Source organism: Bombina bombina, chromosome 8, assembly GCF_027579735.1.
Source record: "Bombina bombina isolate aBomBom1 chromosome 8, aBomBom1.pri, whole genome shotgun sequence".
NCBI lineage: Eukaryota > Metazoa > Chordata > Amphibia > Anura > Bombinatoridae > Bombina > Bombina bombina.
The window spans coordinates 134,330,268-134,351,098 of record NC_069506.1 but is presented as its reverse complement, the minus strand read 5'-3'; the positions used below and the strand labels follow the sequence as shown (position 1 = coordinate 134,351,098).

The following is a 20,831-nucleotide window of genomic DNA, read 5'->3' as shown; positions in this document are numbered from 1 at the left end:
CGGGCCGTGGACCGGACACACCGTTGGAGAAAGTAATTTATCAGGTAAACATAAATTCTGTTTTCTCCAACATAGGGTGTGTCCGGTCCACGGCGTCATCCTTACTTGTGGGAACCAATACCAAAGCTTTAGGGACACGGATGAAGGGAGGGAGCAAATCAGGTCACCTAAATGGAAGGCACCACGGCTTGCAAAACCTTTCTCCCAAAAATAGCCTCAGAAGAAGCAAAAGTATCAAATTTGTAAAATTTAGAAAAAGTGTGCAGTGAAGACCAAGTCGCTGCCTTACATATCTGATCAACAGAAGCCTCGTTCTTGAAGGCCCATGTGGAAGCCACAGCCCTAGTGGAGTGAGCTGTGATTCTTTCAGGAGGCTGCCGTCCGGCAGTCTCATAAGCCAATCGGATAATGCTTTTAATCCAGAAGGAGAGAGGTAGAAGTTGCTTTTTGACCTCTCCGTTTACCAGAATAAACAACAAACAAAGACAAAGTTTGTCTGAAATCCTTAGTAGCTGCTAAGTAAAATTTGAGAGCACGAACTACATCCAAGTTGTGCAACAAACGTTCCTTCTTTGAAACTGGATTAGGACACAAAGAAGGCACAACTATCTCCTGGTTAATGTTTTTGTTAGAAACAACTTTTGGAAGAAAACCAGGTTTAGTACGCAAAACCACCTTATCTGCATGGAACACCAGATAAGGAGAAGAACACTGCAGAGCAGATAATTCTGAAACTCTTCTAGCAGAAGAAATTGCAACCAAAAACAAAACTTTCCAAGATAATAACTTAATATCAACGGAATGTAAGGGTTCAAACGGAACCCCCTGAAGAACTGAAAGAACTAGGTTGAGACTCCAAGGAGGAGTCAAAATTTTGTAAACAGGCTTGATTCTAACCAGAGCCTGAACAAAGGCTAGAACATCTGGCACAGCTGCCAGCTTTTTGTGAAGTAACACAGACAAGGCAGAAATCTGTCCCATCAAGGAACTTGCAGATAATCCTTTTTCCAATCCTTCTCGAAGGAAGGATAGACTCTTAGGAATCTTAACCTTGTCCCAAGGGAATCCTGCAGATTCACACCAACAGATATACCAAATTATGTGGTAATTTTTCTGGTTACAGGCTTTCAGGCCTGAACAAGAGTATTAATAACAGAATCTGAGAACCCTCGCATTGATAAGATCAAGCGTTCAATCTCCAAGCAGTCAGCTGGAGTGGGTCGAACGGACCTAGAACAAGAAGGTCTCGTCTCAAAGGTAGCTTCCATGGTGGAGCCGATGACATATTCACCAGATCTGCATACCAAGTCCTGCGTGGCCACGCAGGAGCTATCAAAATCACCGACGCCCTCTCCTGATTGATCCTGGCTACCAGCCTGGGGATGAGAGGAAACGGCGGGAACACATAAGCTAGTTTGAAGGTCCAAGGTGCTACTAGTGCATCCACTAGAGCCGCCTTGGGATCCCTGGATCTGTACCCGTAGTAAGGAACTCTGAAGTTCTGACGAGAGGCCATCAGATCCATGTCTGGAATGCCCCACGGTTGAGTAACTTGGGCAAAGATTTCCGGATGGAGTTCCCACTCCCCCGGATGCAATGTCTAACGACTCAGAAAATCCGCTTCCCAATTTTCCCAAATCACAAAAAACGTTTTAAAATAAAACCGTTACTGTCACTTTAAATTTTAAACTAAACACACTTTATTACTGCAATTGCGAAAAAGTATGAAGGGAATTGTTCAAAATTCACCAAAATTTCACCACAGTGTCTTAAAGCCTTAAAAGTATTGCACACCAAATTTGGAAGCTTTAACCCTTAAAATAACGGAACCGGAGCCGTTTTTATATTTAACCCCTTTACAGTCCCTGGAATCTGCTTTGCTGAGACCCAACCAAGCCCAAAGGGGAATACGATACCAAATGATGCCTTCAGAAAGACTTTTCTATGTATCAGAGCTCCACACACATGCAGCTGCATGCCATGCTGTCCTCAAAAACAAGTGCGCCATACCGGCGCGAAAATGAGGCTCTGACTATGATTAGGGAAAGCCCCTAAAGAATAAGGTGTCAAAAACAGTGCCTGCCGATATAATCATATCAAAATACCCAGAATAAATGATTCCTCAAGGCTAAATATGTGTTAATAATGAATCGATTTAGCCCAGAAAAAGTCTACAGTCTTAATAAGCCCTTGTGAAGCCCTTATTTACTATCTTAATAAACATGGCTTACCGGATCCCATAGGGAAAATGACAGCTTCCAGCATTACATCGTCTTGTTAGAATGTGTCATACCTCAAGCAGTAAGAGACTGCACACTGTTCCCCCAACTGAAGTTAATTGCTCTCAACAGTCCTGTGTGGAACAGCTATGGATTTTAGTTACGGTGCTAAAATCATTTTCCTCATACAAACAGAAATCTTCATCTCTTTTCTGTTTCTGAGTAAATAGTACATACCAGCACTATTTTAAAATAACAAACTCTTGATTGAATAATAAAAACTACAGTTAAACACTAAAAAACTCTAAGCCATCTCCGTGGAGATGTTGCCTGTACAACGGCAAAGAGAATGACTGGGGTAGGCGGAGCCTAGGAGGGATCATGTGACCAGCTTTGCTGGGCTCTTTGCCATTTCCTGTTGGGGAAGAGAATATCCCACAAGTAAGGATGACGCCGTGGACCGGACACACCTATGTTGGAGAAAAAGCAAATCTCGTAGTTTTATAGTATTCTGTCCCTTTAACATTGCTGCTATATACACACACATACCTTCACTACCACAAATGACCGAAAGTTTCTGGCTCATTTTAAACATAATTTGTCAAGCACTACTTTAAATGGACAGTAAAATAGGTTAGAGTTAGCATAATGAAACAACTTTCCAATATATTTTCATAATTTTGCTCAAAAAAAAAAAAAAAAAATAGATTTCTCAGAACCTGAAATGCACTATTCTGGCTTATTGAGGCTAACCCTACTATGTATTTTCCCCTTATTTACTTCAGCTCCGGGCTCAACATACTGCAGAGCCAGGAAGCCACTGACTTCTAAAATTTTACCCCTGGCTTCTAAACACAAATGGCTCCATAAATGTACAGGGAGTGCAGAATTATTAGGCAAAGGAGTATTTTGACCACATCCTACTACCAATTAAGCATATTAGGCGATGTGCATCTCTGTAATGAGAAGGGGTGTGCTCTAATGACATCAACACCCTATATCAGGTGTGCATAATTAGGCAACTTCCTTTCCTTTGGCAAAATGGGTCAAAAGGACTTGACAGCCTCAGAAAAGTCAAAAATAGTGAGATATCTTGCAGAGGGATGCAGCACTCTTAAAATTGCAAAGCTTCTGAAGCGTGATCATCGAACAATCAAGCGTTTCATTCAAAATAGTCAACAGGGTCGCAAGAAGCGTGTGGAAAAACCAAGGCACAAAATAACTGCCCATGAACTGAGAAAAGTCAAGCGTGCAGCTGCCAAGATGCCACTTGCCACCACTTTGGCCATATTTCAGAGCTGCAACATCACTGGAGTGCCCAAAAGCACAAGGTGTGCAATACTCAGAGACATGGCCAAGGTAAGAAAGGCTGAAAGACGACCACCACTGAACAAGACAAGCTGAAACGTCAAGACTGGGCCAAGAAATCTCAAGACTGATTTTTCTAAGGTTTTATGGACTGATGAAATGAGAGCGAGTCTTGATGGGCCAGATGGATGGGCCCGTGGCTGGATTGGTAAAGGGCAGAGAGCTCCAGTCCGACTCAGACGCCAGCAAGGTGGAGTACTGGTTTGGGCTGGTATCATCAAAGATGAGCTTGTGGGGCCTTTTCGGGTTGAGGATGGAGTCAAGCTCAACTCCCAGTTTCTGGAAGACACCTTCTTCAAGCAGTGGTACAGGAAGAAGTCTGCATCCTTCAAGAAAAACATGATTTTCATGCAGGACAATGCTCCATCACACGTGTCCAAGTACTCCACAGCGTGGCTGGCAAGAAAGGGTATAAAAGAAGAAAATCTAATGACATGGCCTCCTTGTTCACCTGATCTGAACCCCATTGAGAACCTGTGGTCCATCATCAAATGTGAGATTTACAAGGAGGGAAAACAGTACACCTCTCTGAACAGTGTCTGGGAGGCTGTGGTTGCTGCTGCACACAATTTTGATGGTGAACAGATCAAAACACTGACAGAATCCATGGATGGCAGGCTTTTGAGTGTCCTTGCAAAGAAAGGTGGCTATATTGGTCACTGATTTGTTTGTTTTGTTTTTGAATGTCAGAAATGTATATTTGTGAATGTTATGTTATATTGGTTTCACTGGTAAAAATAAATAATTGAAATGGGTATATATTTGTTTTTGTTAAGTTGCCTAATAATTATGCACAGTAATAGTCACCTGCACACACAGATATCCCCCTAAAATAGCTATAACTAAAAACAAACTAAAAACTACTTCCAAAACTATTCAGCTTTGATATTAATGAGTTTTTTTGGGTTCATTGAGAACATGGTTGTTCAATAATAAAATTAATCCTCAAAAATACAACTTGCCTAATTCTGCACTCCCTGTATGTCTGGTTCCCAAATTTTGAACAGATTTGTCAGCCCTTGCTTTAGCAGATAGCTGCAAAACAATGCATTTTAGGACCATGACTGGCCTTTTCTACAGAATAAAGCTCAGATTGGGTCCTCAAAATAAGGCAAACTGTATATGGTGTTTTGCTAATGATAAACAAATTGTGAAAATGTTACTTTGCTTTAAAATACATTTGTGCAGGAAAGTAAAAACACAACATAAGAATGCTGGGCACAAGTAAGGAGATCAGAGTATTTTTTGTGTGCAACAGTTCTAAGGCATTGGACTAGGTAGCTATGAGGTGAAGATTGAAGTCCCCCAGAGAGCTACTTATTGCAAACCAAGCAAATAATTGCTTTTTTTTTTTTATTAGTTAAAGCGACAACACCATGCAATTACAAATGTTATGTTGCTATAGAACATAGCAAAGTCTAAGAGGAAAATTTATGACTCATTCAAAGCTCTCGTGGCTATACATTAACGAGCCTGCAACCACAAAATGTAACTGTCGCTTTAAAAACAGGGCAACTGAGTAAGTCTAAAAGAAAGCTACAGCAAGTAATCAGGAAAAGGGGGACACAAATAAAGTATAGTGCATAATTAAATGTAAACGTTAATGAATTAAAAGCCAGTATCAAACTCTAAAAAGAGGGGCACTTTAATTCATTAAAATTTACAATGCTAAAGAAAGCAGGAGTGGCGGGCAGATGATCAGGGTTTTTTACCATAACGCAAAACAAAGTATTTTAAAGATTAAGCATTTTTGCAAACTTTAATGAATTAAAGTGCCGCTGTTTAGAGAGTATTATTTGATACTGGCCTTTAATTCATTAAAGTTTACTTAAAATGATTTATATTACAATCATACCGTTTAATATCCTTTCAAAAACAAAAATAAAATTAAAGGTTGACAGTAGTAAGTGCACTGCTAGCTATATTTCCAAGTCAGCTCTTTTCCCTCAAATGTATTTTTTTCCCATGTAGGACGCCAGATTAAAGGACCAGTCAACACATTAGATTTGCATAATCAACAAATGCAAGATAACAAGACAATGCAATAGCACTTAGTCTGAACTTCAAATGAGTAGTAGATTTTTTTATAACAAATTTCAAAGTTATGTATATTTCCACTCCCCTTATACCATGTGATGGCAATCAGCCAATCATAAATGCATATACGTATAGTCTGAATTATTGCACATGCTCAGTAGGATCTGGTGACTCAATTGTAAATATAAAAGACTGTGCACATTTTTTTTAATGGAAGTAAATTGGAAAGTTGTTTAAAATTACATGTTGTATCTAAATCATGCACTCATCTTATTTCCCTATTCAGTGTAAGGAAGTTTACAATGAAATCTTATGAGAATTAAAGGGACAGTCTACACAAGATTTGTTATTGTTTTAAAAGATAGATAATCCCTTTATTACCCATTTCCCAGTTTTGCATAACCAACAGTCATATTAATATACTTTTAACCTCTGATTATCTTGTATCTAAGCCTCTGCAAACTGCCCCTTTTTCAGTTCTTTTGACAGCTTTGCAGTCTAGCCAATCAGTGCCTGCTCCAAGATAACACGGTGCTCATGCATGTGAAGTTATCTATATGAAATACGTGAATACCCTCTAGTGGTGAAAAACTGTTAAAATGCAATCTGAAAGAGGTGGGGTTCAAGGTCTAAGAAATTAGCATATGAACCTCCTAGGTTAAGCTTTCAACTAATACCAAGAGAACAAAGCAAAATTGGTGATAAAAGTAAATTGGAAAATTGTTTAAAATGACATGCTCAATCTGAATCATGAAAGTTTATTTTGGCCTAGACTGTCCCTTTAAGTCAAATCTCATGAGATCACAGTAAAAGTTCATGACCTCAGCACTGTTGATGCTGATTAGCTGCTGTTCATTTAGTCTTTTTTTACCTGCAGCTGAGCAGCAGTTGAGTATAACTTTTTACAACTCTGCTGAGCTGAGGAAATTGTGAGGCAAAATATCTTCCTTTACATAGAGATAGATGCTCAGGTGATATTTTCCTGTCAGCTTTTTACAGTTATACTACATCAGTTTCAAGTTATTTAGCATAGGAGTATTACGTCCCTTTAAGTGACAAAATTAAAATTTTTATCCTTTAAAAGTAAAATCAGTAGAGTGAACTATATTGGTACAGACACCTTGTTTGCTGCAATTGTTTTAAATGGTTACTCATACCACAATTTTCCTTTAAAGATAAGAATCTGGAATGGACAATGGCAAATCTCATTGCGTTAGTGATGGAAAGTTAGTCTTTATAAACTTACCAGAGAAACACAAGTGACATTCACAACAGATTGTTATTCATATGCCATGTTCTATTCTTTCTTCCTCCGACTTGCAAACCCCTTTCAGTAGTGTGTAGCGACTTATAGCGCAGGGACACCCACTCTATACGAAGTTGAAAATATGCACTCAAGTGATTTGATCATGTGTACACACCCACTCCACTGTAAACAGTGTATCATGAGCTGGAAGTCAAGTCTACAGTGGCGAGTGTGCTTCCCCTAACAGTTTGCTGGCAGTAATTACAGTAAGTAGTAAATCGCAACAGGAGCATCATGGGGCTCCCATTAGGCAGATCCTGCACATTTATGCTGGGAGATATTTTGCTTGCTAGCATGTTAAAAAAAAAAAAAAAAAAAAAACATTGAGGCGGGGGGGGGGGGGGGGGGTCTCGAGATTATAGCAAACAAATACATCCAGCAAAAAAATACGCAACTTGAGTACTATGCACTCATTTAAAAAAGGGTTGGGATAGAGAAAATATATGTAATTACTTTATCTGCAAATTTATACTGCAGTGCCTCGCCATTAACCCTTTTTTAGTTTCTGAATTATAAATCTAACTCCCCCACACATTTCCTTCTATGGCTGTATCTATATCAATTGTTATTTTGGTAGAATGCAAAAGTGCATAGGGATTATCTGCTGGAGCATGCCTAGCAGTTGAGAACTCAGTTGAAATACAATGCCTGTGTCTAAACACTGATAATGGTGGGTGGAGCTGGCTGCTCCAGGCAGCTTAGCTATGCAATTCATTTTGCTTAAAAACCTTGAGCTTTTTATATAAAAAATGTTTAGGAGTACACCCCTCAAATTTTTGTAAATATTTATTATATCTTCATGTGTGTTCACTGAAGAAGACACTTTGCTACAATGTAAAGTAGTTTGTGTACAGCCTGTATAAAGTCAATGTGCTGTCCCCTCAAAAACAAACAGTTCCAAAAGAGAAATAGGAAGCAATGCAGGCTGCACAACTCTGTTAAGGTAAAAACCAAAACTTTTGTCATCGACTAAAATATTTACAAACACAACTTCAGGTAGTTACCCATACACACAGGGGGAAAAGGCCGCCTTCCGACGCGTTTCCTGCTCGAAATGAGCACTTCATCAGGGATGGCAGCTGTTTCCCTAACACTATTTATTGGAGTTGAACTTGTTAACCCTTGTATGTCGAAAATCTGTTATACCTCTTCAACAAATGGTATTACTGAACAAAGGCAAAGCTTATTTATCTCCAATAAATATTACAAATTATATCAGAGTTAATACCTAGGTTACTTAAATATTTAAGACATGTATAATTTATTTCCTAATGGGAAGAATAAAGTTATACTTACAGTAAACATGATCTTAAAGCATTTAATGCTTCCTTTTCATAGGCTGTTCTATCAAGAACAATTGAGCCCCCTTTATCAGAATTAGTGATCATTAAACTCTCATTCTTTTGAATACTTTTGAGTGCTATCCTTTCCGTCTCAGTAAGATTGTTCTTCTTTCTACTTTTACCGACTTCAAATTTGTGTAGTTTTGTAAGTTCTTGTTCCACTATAGTATGGAATATATCTATATTCTCTCCTCTAGATTGCGATGGGTAAAAATGTTTTAGTAAATTTTACATCACTTTTAGGTATTATCAAATTTGCGTCATTATTACGCAAACTCTTTGTAAAGTTGCTAGATCAGTTATATCACATAACTCATTAAAACTTTAAGTTTCAACACTTTCAGTAGTGAAGGGTATAAATAGATAAATAGCACCCAGAGGTCAAATAAAGGTATAATAAGATAGGTATATGCAAATTACATTAATTTGCCTAGTAATAGAATCTAGTTTTTGCAATCTCTATGTGGAATGTATAAGACAGCTAGCTCCCAGTAAGCTCTTAGTGGACGAAAAAAGTTTGCACATTGTTAGTAAAATGCGATTTGTAGCCACTGTTTACATAGTCAATTTAGTCATTTGCAATCCTTTTTTGGCTGAATTTGAAGGATAATATTTATATGTTTCTAATGTGAAATAAGTTTGTACAAAAAAATTTGAATCATGTAAAATTTTGTCTCACTTCGATATATTCAAAGTTGTTAATCGTTAAGTTTTTATTTATTGATTTTTCACTTCCTAAATAACCTCTCAATATAGAACTATCAAATGCTTTAAGATCATGTTTACTGTAAGCATAACTATTTTTCCCATTAGGAAATAAATTATACATGTTTTAAATGTTTAAGTAACCTAGGTATTAACTGATATAAGATACAAATAAAACCTGCTCAATGGAGCGCCCCTGGGGTATGTAAAAACAAATCCTGAGATTATGATAGGCACTAAGAGTAAGGGTATATGTGAAAAAAATGTAGATAATATCCTAGGCGGCAAGCAAATATTCCCAGTGCGTCTGCACACACACAAAATAGCAACAGTCCATCCAATGTAGGGAAAAAGCGCTCCAAGCCCACAGATATATAAAAGTTCAATTTTATTCCAAACTTGTTAAAATCATACAAGATAGATTAAAAAGTGGTAAGCACAATAGTGCAAAAACAGGTTGTAAAACAGGTGCAAAAAACAGCAAACGTTTCGTGCTCCATGCACTTGGTCACTGCTAATTGATGCACCTGTTCAGAGCTCTATTTATACCAAATTTCTTAAAGTGATATCACAAATTTTCATTAACCTGTACTTTGCCATTTTGTAAGGGAGCCTATGACAAGAAACATTTACTTTTTTCCTTTTCATGTACATAAAGTATTACAATATAAATATGCAGGTTGATATTTGTTGGTTAAGGCGTGACTGTTTTGTGAAAACAATCTATTTTGCAATATATTTAAATCATTACATTTATGAAAAGAAGCATACACATTGCTCTATAAGTCATTACCTTCAGTGTTAAATATAATCAAAACCATGTTTATATATTGTTTAAACTACTCTTAATATAAAAATCCTTAATTTGAAAAGTATGAAATTAGATATGCAATAGATGAGCCTATGACAAGAGCCTGATTTCCTAAGACATCAAAATAAGTGTATGTATAGTAATCTATTTTCTCTCTCATAAAGGAAAAATTGGGTTGGCAATAATAGTGAGAAAATGTCTCATATCAACATATTTTCTTATTTCTTAATTCTTTTTTGGGGGAATGAGCCCATGACAAGAGACATACCTATAAATTCAAAAATTTCCCAAAAACATTAAATGATTTATTAAATTTTCCTATTTCTTAATTCTTTTTAGGGGAATGAGCCTATGACAAGAGACATATCTATAAATTCAAAAAAAAATTCAAAAATTTCTTTTTAAAATAAATTACTAAATTTTTTTTTTTTTTTTTAGATATTTATTATTTGGTGAATAAGTCTAAATCCCTTCTCATGTTGAGGCCCTCAGGGTGTGTAGTCTGTAGATTGAACATCCACATAACTTCTCTTTTGTCAAGTGTTGTCTCTCTATCACCTCCTCTTCTCCATTGTGGGACAAAATCTATCCCCTGTAGGATAAGAGCAGATGTATCTGCATTGTGTAGAACCTTAAAGTGCCTTGATACAGGTGTGTCTGTGTTCTCATCCTCTATGGAGCGCAAGTGCTCCAAGAACCTCTCTTTTAACGGTCTCTTTGTTTTTCCTGTATATTGTTTGTGGCAAATTTTACATGTGAGAAGATAAACCATATGTGTGGTAGAACAGTTGATATAATGATGTATCTTATAAGTCTTATTGGTAATAGTAGAATTAAATTCCTCTCCTTCCTTAACAAAGTCACATGTTGTACATATTGGGCGTCTGCACTTATAAAAACCCTTTCTCTGTTTTAACCAGCAGGATGTTTTTTTGGTTTTTACATCAGATTGAGAAATAAAATTTGCTACCGTCTTACCTCTTCTAGATACAAAATCACAACCTTCTTTGAGAATCTCCTTAAGGAAGAAGGAAGTAAATACATGTTTCTTGTCATAGGCTCCCTTACAAAATGGCAAAGTACAGGTTAATGAAAATTTGTGATATCACTTTAAGAAATTTGGTATAAATAGAGCTCTGAACAGGTGCATCAATTAGCAGTGACCAAGTGCATGGAGCACGAAACGTTTGCCGTTTTTTGCACCTGTTCTACAACCTGTTTTTGCACTATTGTGCTTACCACTTTTTAATCTATCTTGTATGATTTTAACAAGTTTGGAATAAAATTGAACTTATATATCTGTGGGCTTGGAGCGCTTATTTTTCCCTACATTGGATGGACTATTAACTGATATAATTTGTAATATTTATTGGAGATAAATAAGCTTTGCCCTTGTTCAGTAATACCATTTGTTGAAGAGGTATAACAGATTTTCAACATACAAGGGTTAACAAGTTCAACGCCAATAAATAGTGTTAGGGAAACGGCTGCCATCCCTGATGAAGTGCTCAGTTTGAGCAGGAAACGTGTCGGAAGGCGGCCTTTTCCCCCTGTGTGTATGGGTAACTACCTGAAGTTGTGTTTGTAAATATTTTAGTCGATGACAAGTTTTGGATTTTACCTTAACCGAGTTGTGCAGCCTGCATTGCTTCCTATTTCTCTTTTGGAACAGTTTGCTATTCACCAGCGTATGGGAAACGCTGTTTGGAAGCATATGCACCTTTTGATTTTTTTTCTGTACAGCAACAGCCTGCATAGCAGGTAATCACTACGCTGCCAAGCCAGTGTGTGTCAGACGGAATTTACTCAGTCTGGATCAGACAACAGTCGACAGACATCTACCCTCCCTGCGGTGAGTAGGACCGGAGAATCATATTGATGTATATTATACCTGTGTGGGTTTCAAACTGTAGATAACCTGTCGACTAAAGTTGCATATGAATCCTGTAGTGTCCTGATATACACAGAGAATTGACTTTCCACCTGTGTAATACAAGTTACTTAACTTGGTTTTTGGTTGCTGGTCTTATACAAAGAACGTTATAAAATTGATTATACAAGCATTCCATCATATTGCACCAAATTGGATTTCACAATACACAGGATTGGAAGTACACACAGAATGAGATTCACAGAAAAAAAATAGAAAAACCTTTTAAGCCATACGACTTTTTGTGAGTGCTGGCTAGAGTATTGTGTATGAGTGCTGGCATTTTTCAAAAACACAGCCATTGTCTAAACCGTTGGCAACAAAAGTGGAGTACACCCCTAAGTGGAAATGTCCAAATTGGGCCAAAAGTGTTATTTTGTGTGGCCACCATTATTTTCCAGCACTGCCTTAACCCTCTTGGGCATGGAGTTCACCAGAGCTTCACAGGTTGCCACTTGAGTCCTTCCACACCTCCATGACGACATCAGAGCTGGTGGATGTTAGAGACCTTTCGCTCCCCAACTGATGCTCAATAGGGTTTAGGTCTGGAGACATGCTTGGCCAGTCCATCATCTTTACCCTCAGCTTTTTTAGCAAGACAGTGGTCATCTTGGAGGTGTGTTTGGGGTCGCTACCATGTTGGAATACTGCCCTGCGGCCCAGTCTCAGAAGGGAGGGGATCATGCTATGCTTCAGTATGTCACAGTACACGTTGGCATTCATGGTTCCCTCAATGAGCTGTAGCTCCCCAGTGCCAGCAGCACTCATGCAGGCCGAGACCATGACACTCCCACCACCATGCTTGACTGTAGACAAGACATGTTTTTGTACTCCTCACGTGGTTGCCGCGACACACGCTTGACACCATCTGAACCAAATAAGTTTCTTGGTTTCAGGACATCGTTCCAGTAAACCATGTCCTTAGTCTGCTTGCCTTCAGCAAACCGTTTGCGGGCTCTTTTGTGCATCATCTTTAGAAGAGGCTTCCTTCTGGGACAGCCATGCAGACCATTTTGATGCTGTGTGCGGCAAATGGTCTGAGCACTGACAGACTGACTCCCTACCCCTTCAACCTCTGCAGCAATGCTGGCAGCACTCATACGTCTATTTCCCAAAGACAACCTCTGGATACAATACTGAGCATGTGCACTCAACTCCTTTGGTCGACCATGGCGAGGCCTGTTCTGAGTAGGACAATCTTTATGTAGAGCGACAATTCTTTTTTTCAGATCCTCAGAGTTCTTTGCCATGAGGTGCCATGTTGAACTTCCAGTGACCAGTATGAGAGATCGATAACTCAATTTATCACCTGCTCCCCATTCACACCTGAGACCTTGTAACACTAACGAATCACATGACACTGGGGAGGGAAAATGGCTAATTGGGCCCAATTTGGAAATTTCCACTTAGGGGTGTACTCACTTTTGTTGCCAACAGTTAAGACATTAATGGCTGTGTGTTTTGAGGGGACAGGCTGCACACTCACTACTTTACATTGTAGCAAAGTGCCATTTCTTCAGTGTTGTCAAATCAAAAATTTTACATAAAATGTGAGGGTGTACTCACTTGAGGACACTGTAATAAGCAACTTTATAATTGTACCGCATTTCCTTTCATTCTGAAAAGAGGCTTTTTTTAATTCTCAGAACTTTAAATATACCCCACAGACTTCAAAGCCAACACTGCTACATATCTTTCTCCAATTGGCTTTAGTTGATGACCAAAAAAATTGAATTTTATATTAAATGTATTACTGTGGCTAGTCTTGTTGTCTGCAGAATAAAGCTCAGATTGGCTACGCCAAACAAAGCAAATGGTTACATCATACAAGATGCTGTTATTTTTTAGAAAAACAAATGTAAGGTTTTTACTGCTCCTCCAAGTTATAAGGACGTGAAAAGCCACTTTTAGAATTACACCAAGAACCGTAAGACAATTTAAAGTTAATGTCAACTTGAACATACTTGCTCAAATCAGAATTTAAAAAATGAGACTATCATTCAAATTTGTAGTCTATACTGATCTTCGCTTTTTAGCTCTGAATGGTAACAGAGCCGTTCCTCCGTCTGCCATATTGATCAATTGACAGATGACAAATCTACAATCCACTAATAACTTCCCTCCGGGTCGTGGAGTTTGTGCAAAGGGGACATTTAAAATCATTCAAAAATCTAAGAATATCAGTATAGACTACAAATTTGATGAAGTCATTCATTTTTAAATCTTATAGTATGCTCAAGTTCACATTCACTAACTTTGCGTGTTTTAGATCAGCTCAGGAGCCCATTACATATAACCTCTGCATACAGCAGATCAGGTAAAAACATTCTGGTATTATTCTAAGTGGTGTATCCAAGGACTTGAATGGCTTTGTAACAAAACATTTTACTTTTATTTTCAAAAGCAGGAGTACAGTAATACATTTTGTATGGAGGACACATTGATGCAATGTTTTATTTATTTTTTTAAATTGTCAAACTGTACCACCACTATCCTGACTTAGGTTGGAGGTAACAGGGATTGCCAAAAAATAGTCAGTTTGGCTCTTTAAATTTTAGGACTGTAAAAAACATTTAGCATTTTAAAAAAAGGTTATTGTAGTCCCTTTTAAAAGGGACAGTTCACCCAAAAAATGTCTCCCCTTTGATTCATTTTACCTGCTGGAGTGTTTCAAATTATTTACAAGTAGCTCCTTTACCCTTATTTTGGCATTTGAAATAGCCGATTTAGCCTGTGGTATCCCAACCTATAATGAAAGTCTCTATACTGGAGTATAATCTATTGAATAGCCTAAGTAAATACAGACAGCAGAAGAGTTTACACTCTCCGTGTGGGGCAGGATAGTTAATAAAATGATAATTTTCCATTGTTCTCTCCAAGTATTGAACTTTAGTTTTCTAGACAAATATAAGATAATGAAGCAAATGTGTGTACACAAAGTGATAACATGAGATCTGATATTACCTGAAGCTCAACCCATTGTAATAGGCTGTGGTTTAAAAGCACAAAACCAGCTACTTCATATACACAAACCGAAAAATACAATTTCTCATAAATGTTACTCTGCAGCTGGGATAACAAGTCATTGAAAATACATTCATATAAAAACAATTTTACAGTGTACTGTCCCTTTAACTTATCTATAGTAAGTAGTTTGGGAGTAAGACCAGACATGACCCTTTTTAAGCTGTTGAATACTTGCCCCTCCCTCGGCACACTTAGGTCCTTGTGCAGATCTATTCTACTCCAAATATTCTATTATGTGAGCTTCTTGAAATTAAACTCAAGATTCAGAAAGATGCAGTTTCTAAAAACTTTCCAATTTACTTAGCCAACGTGCTTCGTTCTCTTGTCAACCTTTGTTGAAAAGCCGGTATAGGTAGGCTCAGAAGCAACGCACTACTGTGAGCTAGCTGCTCAGCACCCCCCCACCACCAATGTGTTCAACCAGGCCCCAGTAGAGCATTGTTCAAATATGAAGCAAATTTGATAATAGAAGTAAACCTGAAAACTATGCTCTATCTGAAACCCAAAAATGATTGTGATTATGTGCCTTTAAGGTAAATTTTTCAATTATATTAACATTTTGCTGTAAAGAGGCATGTTATTTCTGCAGACAAATTCATGTTCGAGAACCAATGTGATATCTTCAAGATAAAAAAAAAAAAACTTCTGGGAGTGCATAATTGTGAATTGATTAACTGAATTTACAAAAAAATACATTACAGCCATGAATACAGTATCTTGCTATAAAAAAAAAAAAAAAAGGAATAACCTTTAAAATATAGTAATTTAAAGGGACAGTCTAGACAAAATTAAACTCATGTGTCAGATAGATCATGCAATTTTAAACACCCTTCCAACTTTTATCAAACGTGCTTTGTTCTGTTGGTATTTTTTGTAAAAAGCTAAATATGTAGGCTCTTTATACTAATTTAAGCCCTTGAAGGCCGTCTTATGAGTACCATATAGATAACTGATCACTCCTATGGAGTTATTTTTGAGTCAGCACTTATTGGCTAAATGCATGTCTGTCAAAAGAACCGAGATAATGGGCAGTTGGCAGAGGCTTAGATACAAGTGAAAGGCAAAAAAAAATTTTTTTAAGTGGACTGTCCTTTAAATAAAAATTCATAAGGATCACCACTAATGTTATAGTTTAGTACAGTTATAGAAGATAGCTGAAAGCATTGTCAGGGACAACTGCTAAATAGTTTTAACGGAACAGAATACCTCAACTAATTCAGAACCAAGTGGATTATGACTACACATTTGTAATGTGTTAAAAATGAAAATAAAACAAACTTTACACCTGGATATGTAGAGTAGCAATATACTTGCAAATAAAATGATACAAGTGTCAAAATGAAACTTGAATGAAATATGAATCAGTGCATGTCATTTTAAGACACTTAAATTCACTTCTATTTCCAAATGTGCTTTGTTCTCTTGGTATGGGGGGGGATCAGATCCCACACAAGTTGGAACTAGCTGCTGATTGGTGCCTGCACACATTTGTCTCTAGTGATATGTTCATCTAGCTGCCAGTAGTGCAAAGTACCTTTAACAAAGGATAAGAGAATAAAGCAAATTTGAGAATAGAAATTGAAAAGTTGTACTATCCAAATCATGGGAAAAAAAGAAGAAAACTTTGGGGATACCCATGCCTTTAACTAGGTTCTCTTTCACTCGATAAAAAAAAAGTCCACTCTAGAAAGGCTGGAGCTTATACTTTAAAATGTATGGCAGAGAACAGACTAAATGTGATGCTCTAGGCCAAGTTTGAAAAAGCAATAAAACTGTTTCCCTAACAAAAAATATAAATAAAGTGTAAAATCACGTGTACATCATTTATTGTACACATGTAAAACTGAATTTGGAGCCCTTTCAGGTCGCTGACATATTGAGACAAGATGCTGAAATTGAAATAAGCAGCCTTCAATAAGCATTTGTTTTATTACTAGTGGTACTTTTACTTGTATTTTACGGCCATACGCGGTTGCATTGTTATTTGAATATTAACACTTTTTTTCTACTGCACACCCGGGCTATACAAAAGTCTTTGTTCTGCTGCATGGCCTCGCAGGCCAAGGATTTGAGGCCCTTTTATGGTGGAAACGCCGGAAACGCGCGCAAAACAGCTCCCACGCCTACTTGTAGTGCATTATAGCACTGATGCCGATCTGCACACAAGCACCTGGGCGATTTTAAATAAGCGAGGCCGCGTATGACGGCCTAACAAGAAAAAAACACATCTGAAAACAAAACAGAACGGCGGGAAATGCTTCTCTTACCTGAAGGATCTTCACTATTAGAGGCCTCCGGGACTTGACCCTCAGAGGGGAGGCAGTTACGACAAACAGAATGCAGACAGGGTAGGAGCTGTGGTTCCTTATCGGTTTGCAATCGGTTCTTGCACACGCCGCAGTTTTCAAGCTGTTCTTGACCATCCACCGCTGTGTCCCCTCCGTTATTAGCATTGGTGGTGGTGGCGACGGCGGCTCGCTGCTCACGCGCTACGGACACCGACATCTTTTTTTACTCCTGTGGGATTGCGTTCCCGCCTCCGATAACGGAATCTATTGTTCTCGCGGCTGCAGTTCTAGATCACGATTGAACTCCAGGTAACCGCGAATTCTCGCGCAACCCAAATATTATTCTGCACGCGGCAAGAACACACTTACTAACGATTCTATCAATTATAGAAGTGCGTGCCCTGGGCGTGCTGACGTCACGTTTAAGGCGTGGCCTGCAATCTTGGTGTTCAGTTACTGGCGCCAAAAGTTGCCTGGCTGTGAATTTATGGTTGTTTTATTTATGGAATGTGGAAGATTTGTGACAATAGCTTGATGCTATATTGTTTTAGTAGGCAATACAAAATAAAGCCTTGTATGTTTCAAAATAAAGCATTTTGTGTGTTTTGCTTTGTTTTAGACTATAAATATGCATTTATGATTTACGAAATAATGGTACAGGGCGTCTATTTTTGAGTTTCGTGTCAAAATGTTCGCACGGCTAATTTCACACCCTACCCTAACCCACCCTAAATAATGAAAACGTAATGTGCTTATAACTGTACATTCTATAGGGACATACTAAACTGCATATTGGGATGATTGGCTGCAATGCTAAACACTATCAATAGGTGTCATTATACACATTCATGGTAATGAATTTGATGTAACTCAAAATATGTTCTTTTCTGCAGTGCTTGATACTAAATTGCAAACAGAAGTTGCAAATGTGTAACTGTTCACTTGCTGTTGCTGATATATATATATATATATATATATATATATATATATATATATATATATATATATATATATATACAGTTGTATAATGGAATCACAATAAATAATATAATATAAAAATGACTCAATACTTTTGTAGGACTAGATTACTAATTTAATATAGTACATATATGTGCAAAGGAACACCTTTTACCTGTTTTGATAGGAACATGTGAATAGATGTTTTAAACATAGGGATTATCATTTACACATGCCAAGGAAAATATCTGTTTTATTTCTAATAAGAATATGGTTATAATTATTTTATACATTGGGATTATGGGTGCAATATAATGATTACACATGCAGAGGAACACATTTGACCTGTATCTGATAGGAATATGGTTATAATTATTTTTCTACATGGGGATTATGGGTGCAATATCATGGTTACACAAGCATTTGACCTGTTTCTGATAGGAATATGGTTATAATTATTTTTATACATGGGATTATGGGTGCAATATAATGATTACACATGCAGAGGAACACATTTGACCTGTTTCTGATACGATTATGGTTATAATTATTTTTCTACATGGGATTATGGTTGCAATATCATAGTTACACTTGCAGAGGAACACATTTGACCTGTATCTGATAGGAATATGGTTATAATTATTTTGGTACATTGGGATTATGGGTTGAATATCATGGTTACACATGCAGAGGAACACATTTGACCTGTATCTGATAGGAATATGGTTATAATTATTTTGGTACATTGGGATTATGGGTGGAATATCATGGTTACACATGCAGAGGAACACATTTGACCTGTTTCTGATAGGAATATGGTTATAATTATTTTTAAACATTGGGATTATGGGTGGAATATCATGGTTACACTTGCAGAGGAACACATTTGACCTGTTTCTGATAGGAATATGGTTATAATTATTTTTAAACATTGGGATTATGGGTGGAATATCATGGTTACACTTGCATTTGACCTGTTTCTGATAGGAATATGGTTATAATTATTTTTATACATTGGGATTATGGGTGCAATATCATGGTTACACATGCACATGAACACATTTGGCCTGTTTCTGATAGGAATATGGTTATAATTATTTTTATACATGGGGATTATGGGTGGAATATCATGGTTACACTTGCATTTGACCTGTTTCTGATAGGAATATGGTTATAATTATTTTTATACATTGGGATTATGGGTGCAATATAACGGTTACACATGCAGAGGAACACATTTGACCTGTTTCTGATAGGAATATGGTTATAATTATTTTTATGCATTGGGATTATGGGTGAAATATCACGGTTACACATGCAGAGGAACACATTTGACCTTTTTTCTGATATGAATATGGCTATAATTATTTTTATACATGGGGATTATGGGTGCAATATCATGGTTGCACATGCAGAGGAACATATTTGACCTGTTTCTGTTAAGAATATGGTTATAAATATTTTTTATATGGGGATTATTGTTGGAATATCATAGTTACACATCCCAACAAACATATTTGACCTATCTCTGATAAGAATATGGGTATAATTATTTTTATTCATGGGGATTATAGGTATGATATCATGATTGCACATGGCAAGGAGCACATTTCACATTTTTCTGATAGGATTACTGTTATAAATATATTTCTACATGGGGATTATGGGTGAAATACCATGGTTAAACATGCCAATTAACATATTTGACTTGTTTCTGATAAGATTATGGTTATAATATTTTTTTATATGGGGATTATGCGTGGAAATCATAGTTACACATCTCAAGTAACATATTTGACCTGTATCTGATAAGCACACCACAAAAAAAGGACTGTTTTATCTTAGCACACATATTGTGAGAGTGCTACCGAAGTGACCAAAACAATTACAAGACAACAAAAAGTATCGGTGCACATCCAACCACTTAAAGGGCCATAATACCCAAATATTTAAACACTTGAAAGTGATGCAGTATAGCTGTAAAAAGCTGACTAGAAAATATCTCCTGAACATCTCTATGTAAAAAAGAAAGATATTTTACCTCAAAAGTTTCTCAGTAGCCACCTCCCATTGTAAAGGATTTCTAAGAAGCATTTTAGTGTGTCTGTCCTGTGACAGCTGAAAGGATGAGCCTCGTGAACTCTCATATTATTTCACCAATCAGGTAAAGGAAGCTTACTATGAAATCTCATGAGAGTTAAGTCAAATCTCATGAGATCACAGTAAGAGTTCATGACCTCAGCACTGCTGATGCTGATTGGCATTATTTTTTATTTTTACCTGCAGCTGGGAGCAGCTGAGTATAACTTTTTACACAGAACTAACTCTGCTGAGCTGAGGAGATTGTGAGGTAAAATATCTTCCTTTTTTACATAGAGATGCTCAGGTGATATTTTCCTGTCAGCTTTTTACAGTTATACTGCATCAGTTTCAAGTGATTTAGCATATGAGTATTATGTATGTCCCTTTAAGTCCACTTTTTCATGGCATATTTGTATATGCTTCTGTCAGTCAAATATACTTACATAGCTTCTAATAAGATTGGGATCAACATCTCACAATAATATTGGCTTATATTTGAGCTGCAAAAACAAATATACAAATATACAAATACCCAATCTTATTAGAAGCTATGTAAGTATATTTGACTGACAGAATCATATACAAATATGCCATGAAAAAGTGGATTTAAGTGGTTGGATGTGCACTGATACTTTTTGTTGTCTTGTAATTGTTTTGGTCACTTCGGTAGCACTCCCACAATATGTGTGCTAAGATAAAACTGTCCTTTTTTTGAAGTGTGCTTAACCAAAAAACCACTTTGTTGTATCTTTGAATAG

General features: G+C 37.1%; 1 protein-coding gene across 1 annotated transcript in view; it reads right to left on the bottom strand.

Moving 5' to 3' along the window:
* TRIM28 (tripartite motif containing 28) overlaps nt 1-17,444 on the bottom strand; it is a 253,485-nt gene extending 236,041 nt beyond the window's left edge. Inside the window, exon 1 of the mRNA XM_053691009.1 lies at nt 17,014-17,444. Coding sequence (XP_053546984.1) covers nt 17,014-17,251 — 238 coding nt within the window. The 5' untranslated portion in view covers nt 17,252-17,444. The remainder of the gene's footprint in view (nt 1-17,013) is intronic.
* Between the last annotated feature and the right edge of the window lie 3,387 nt (nt 17,445-20,831).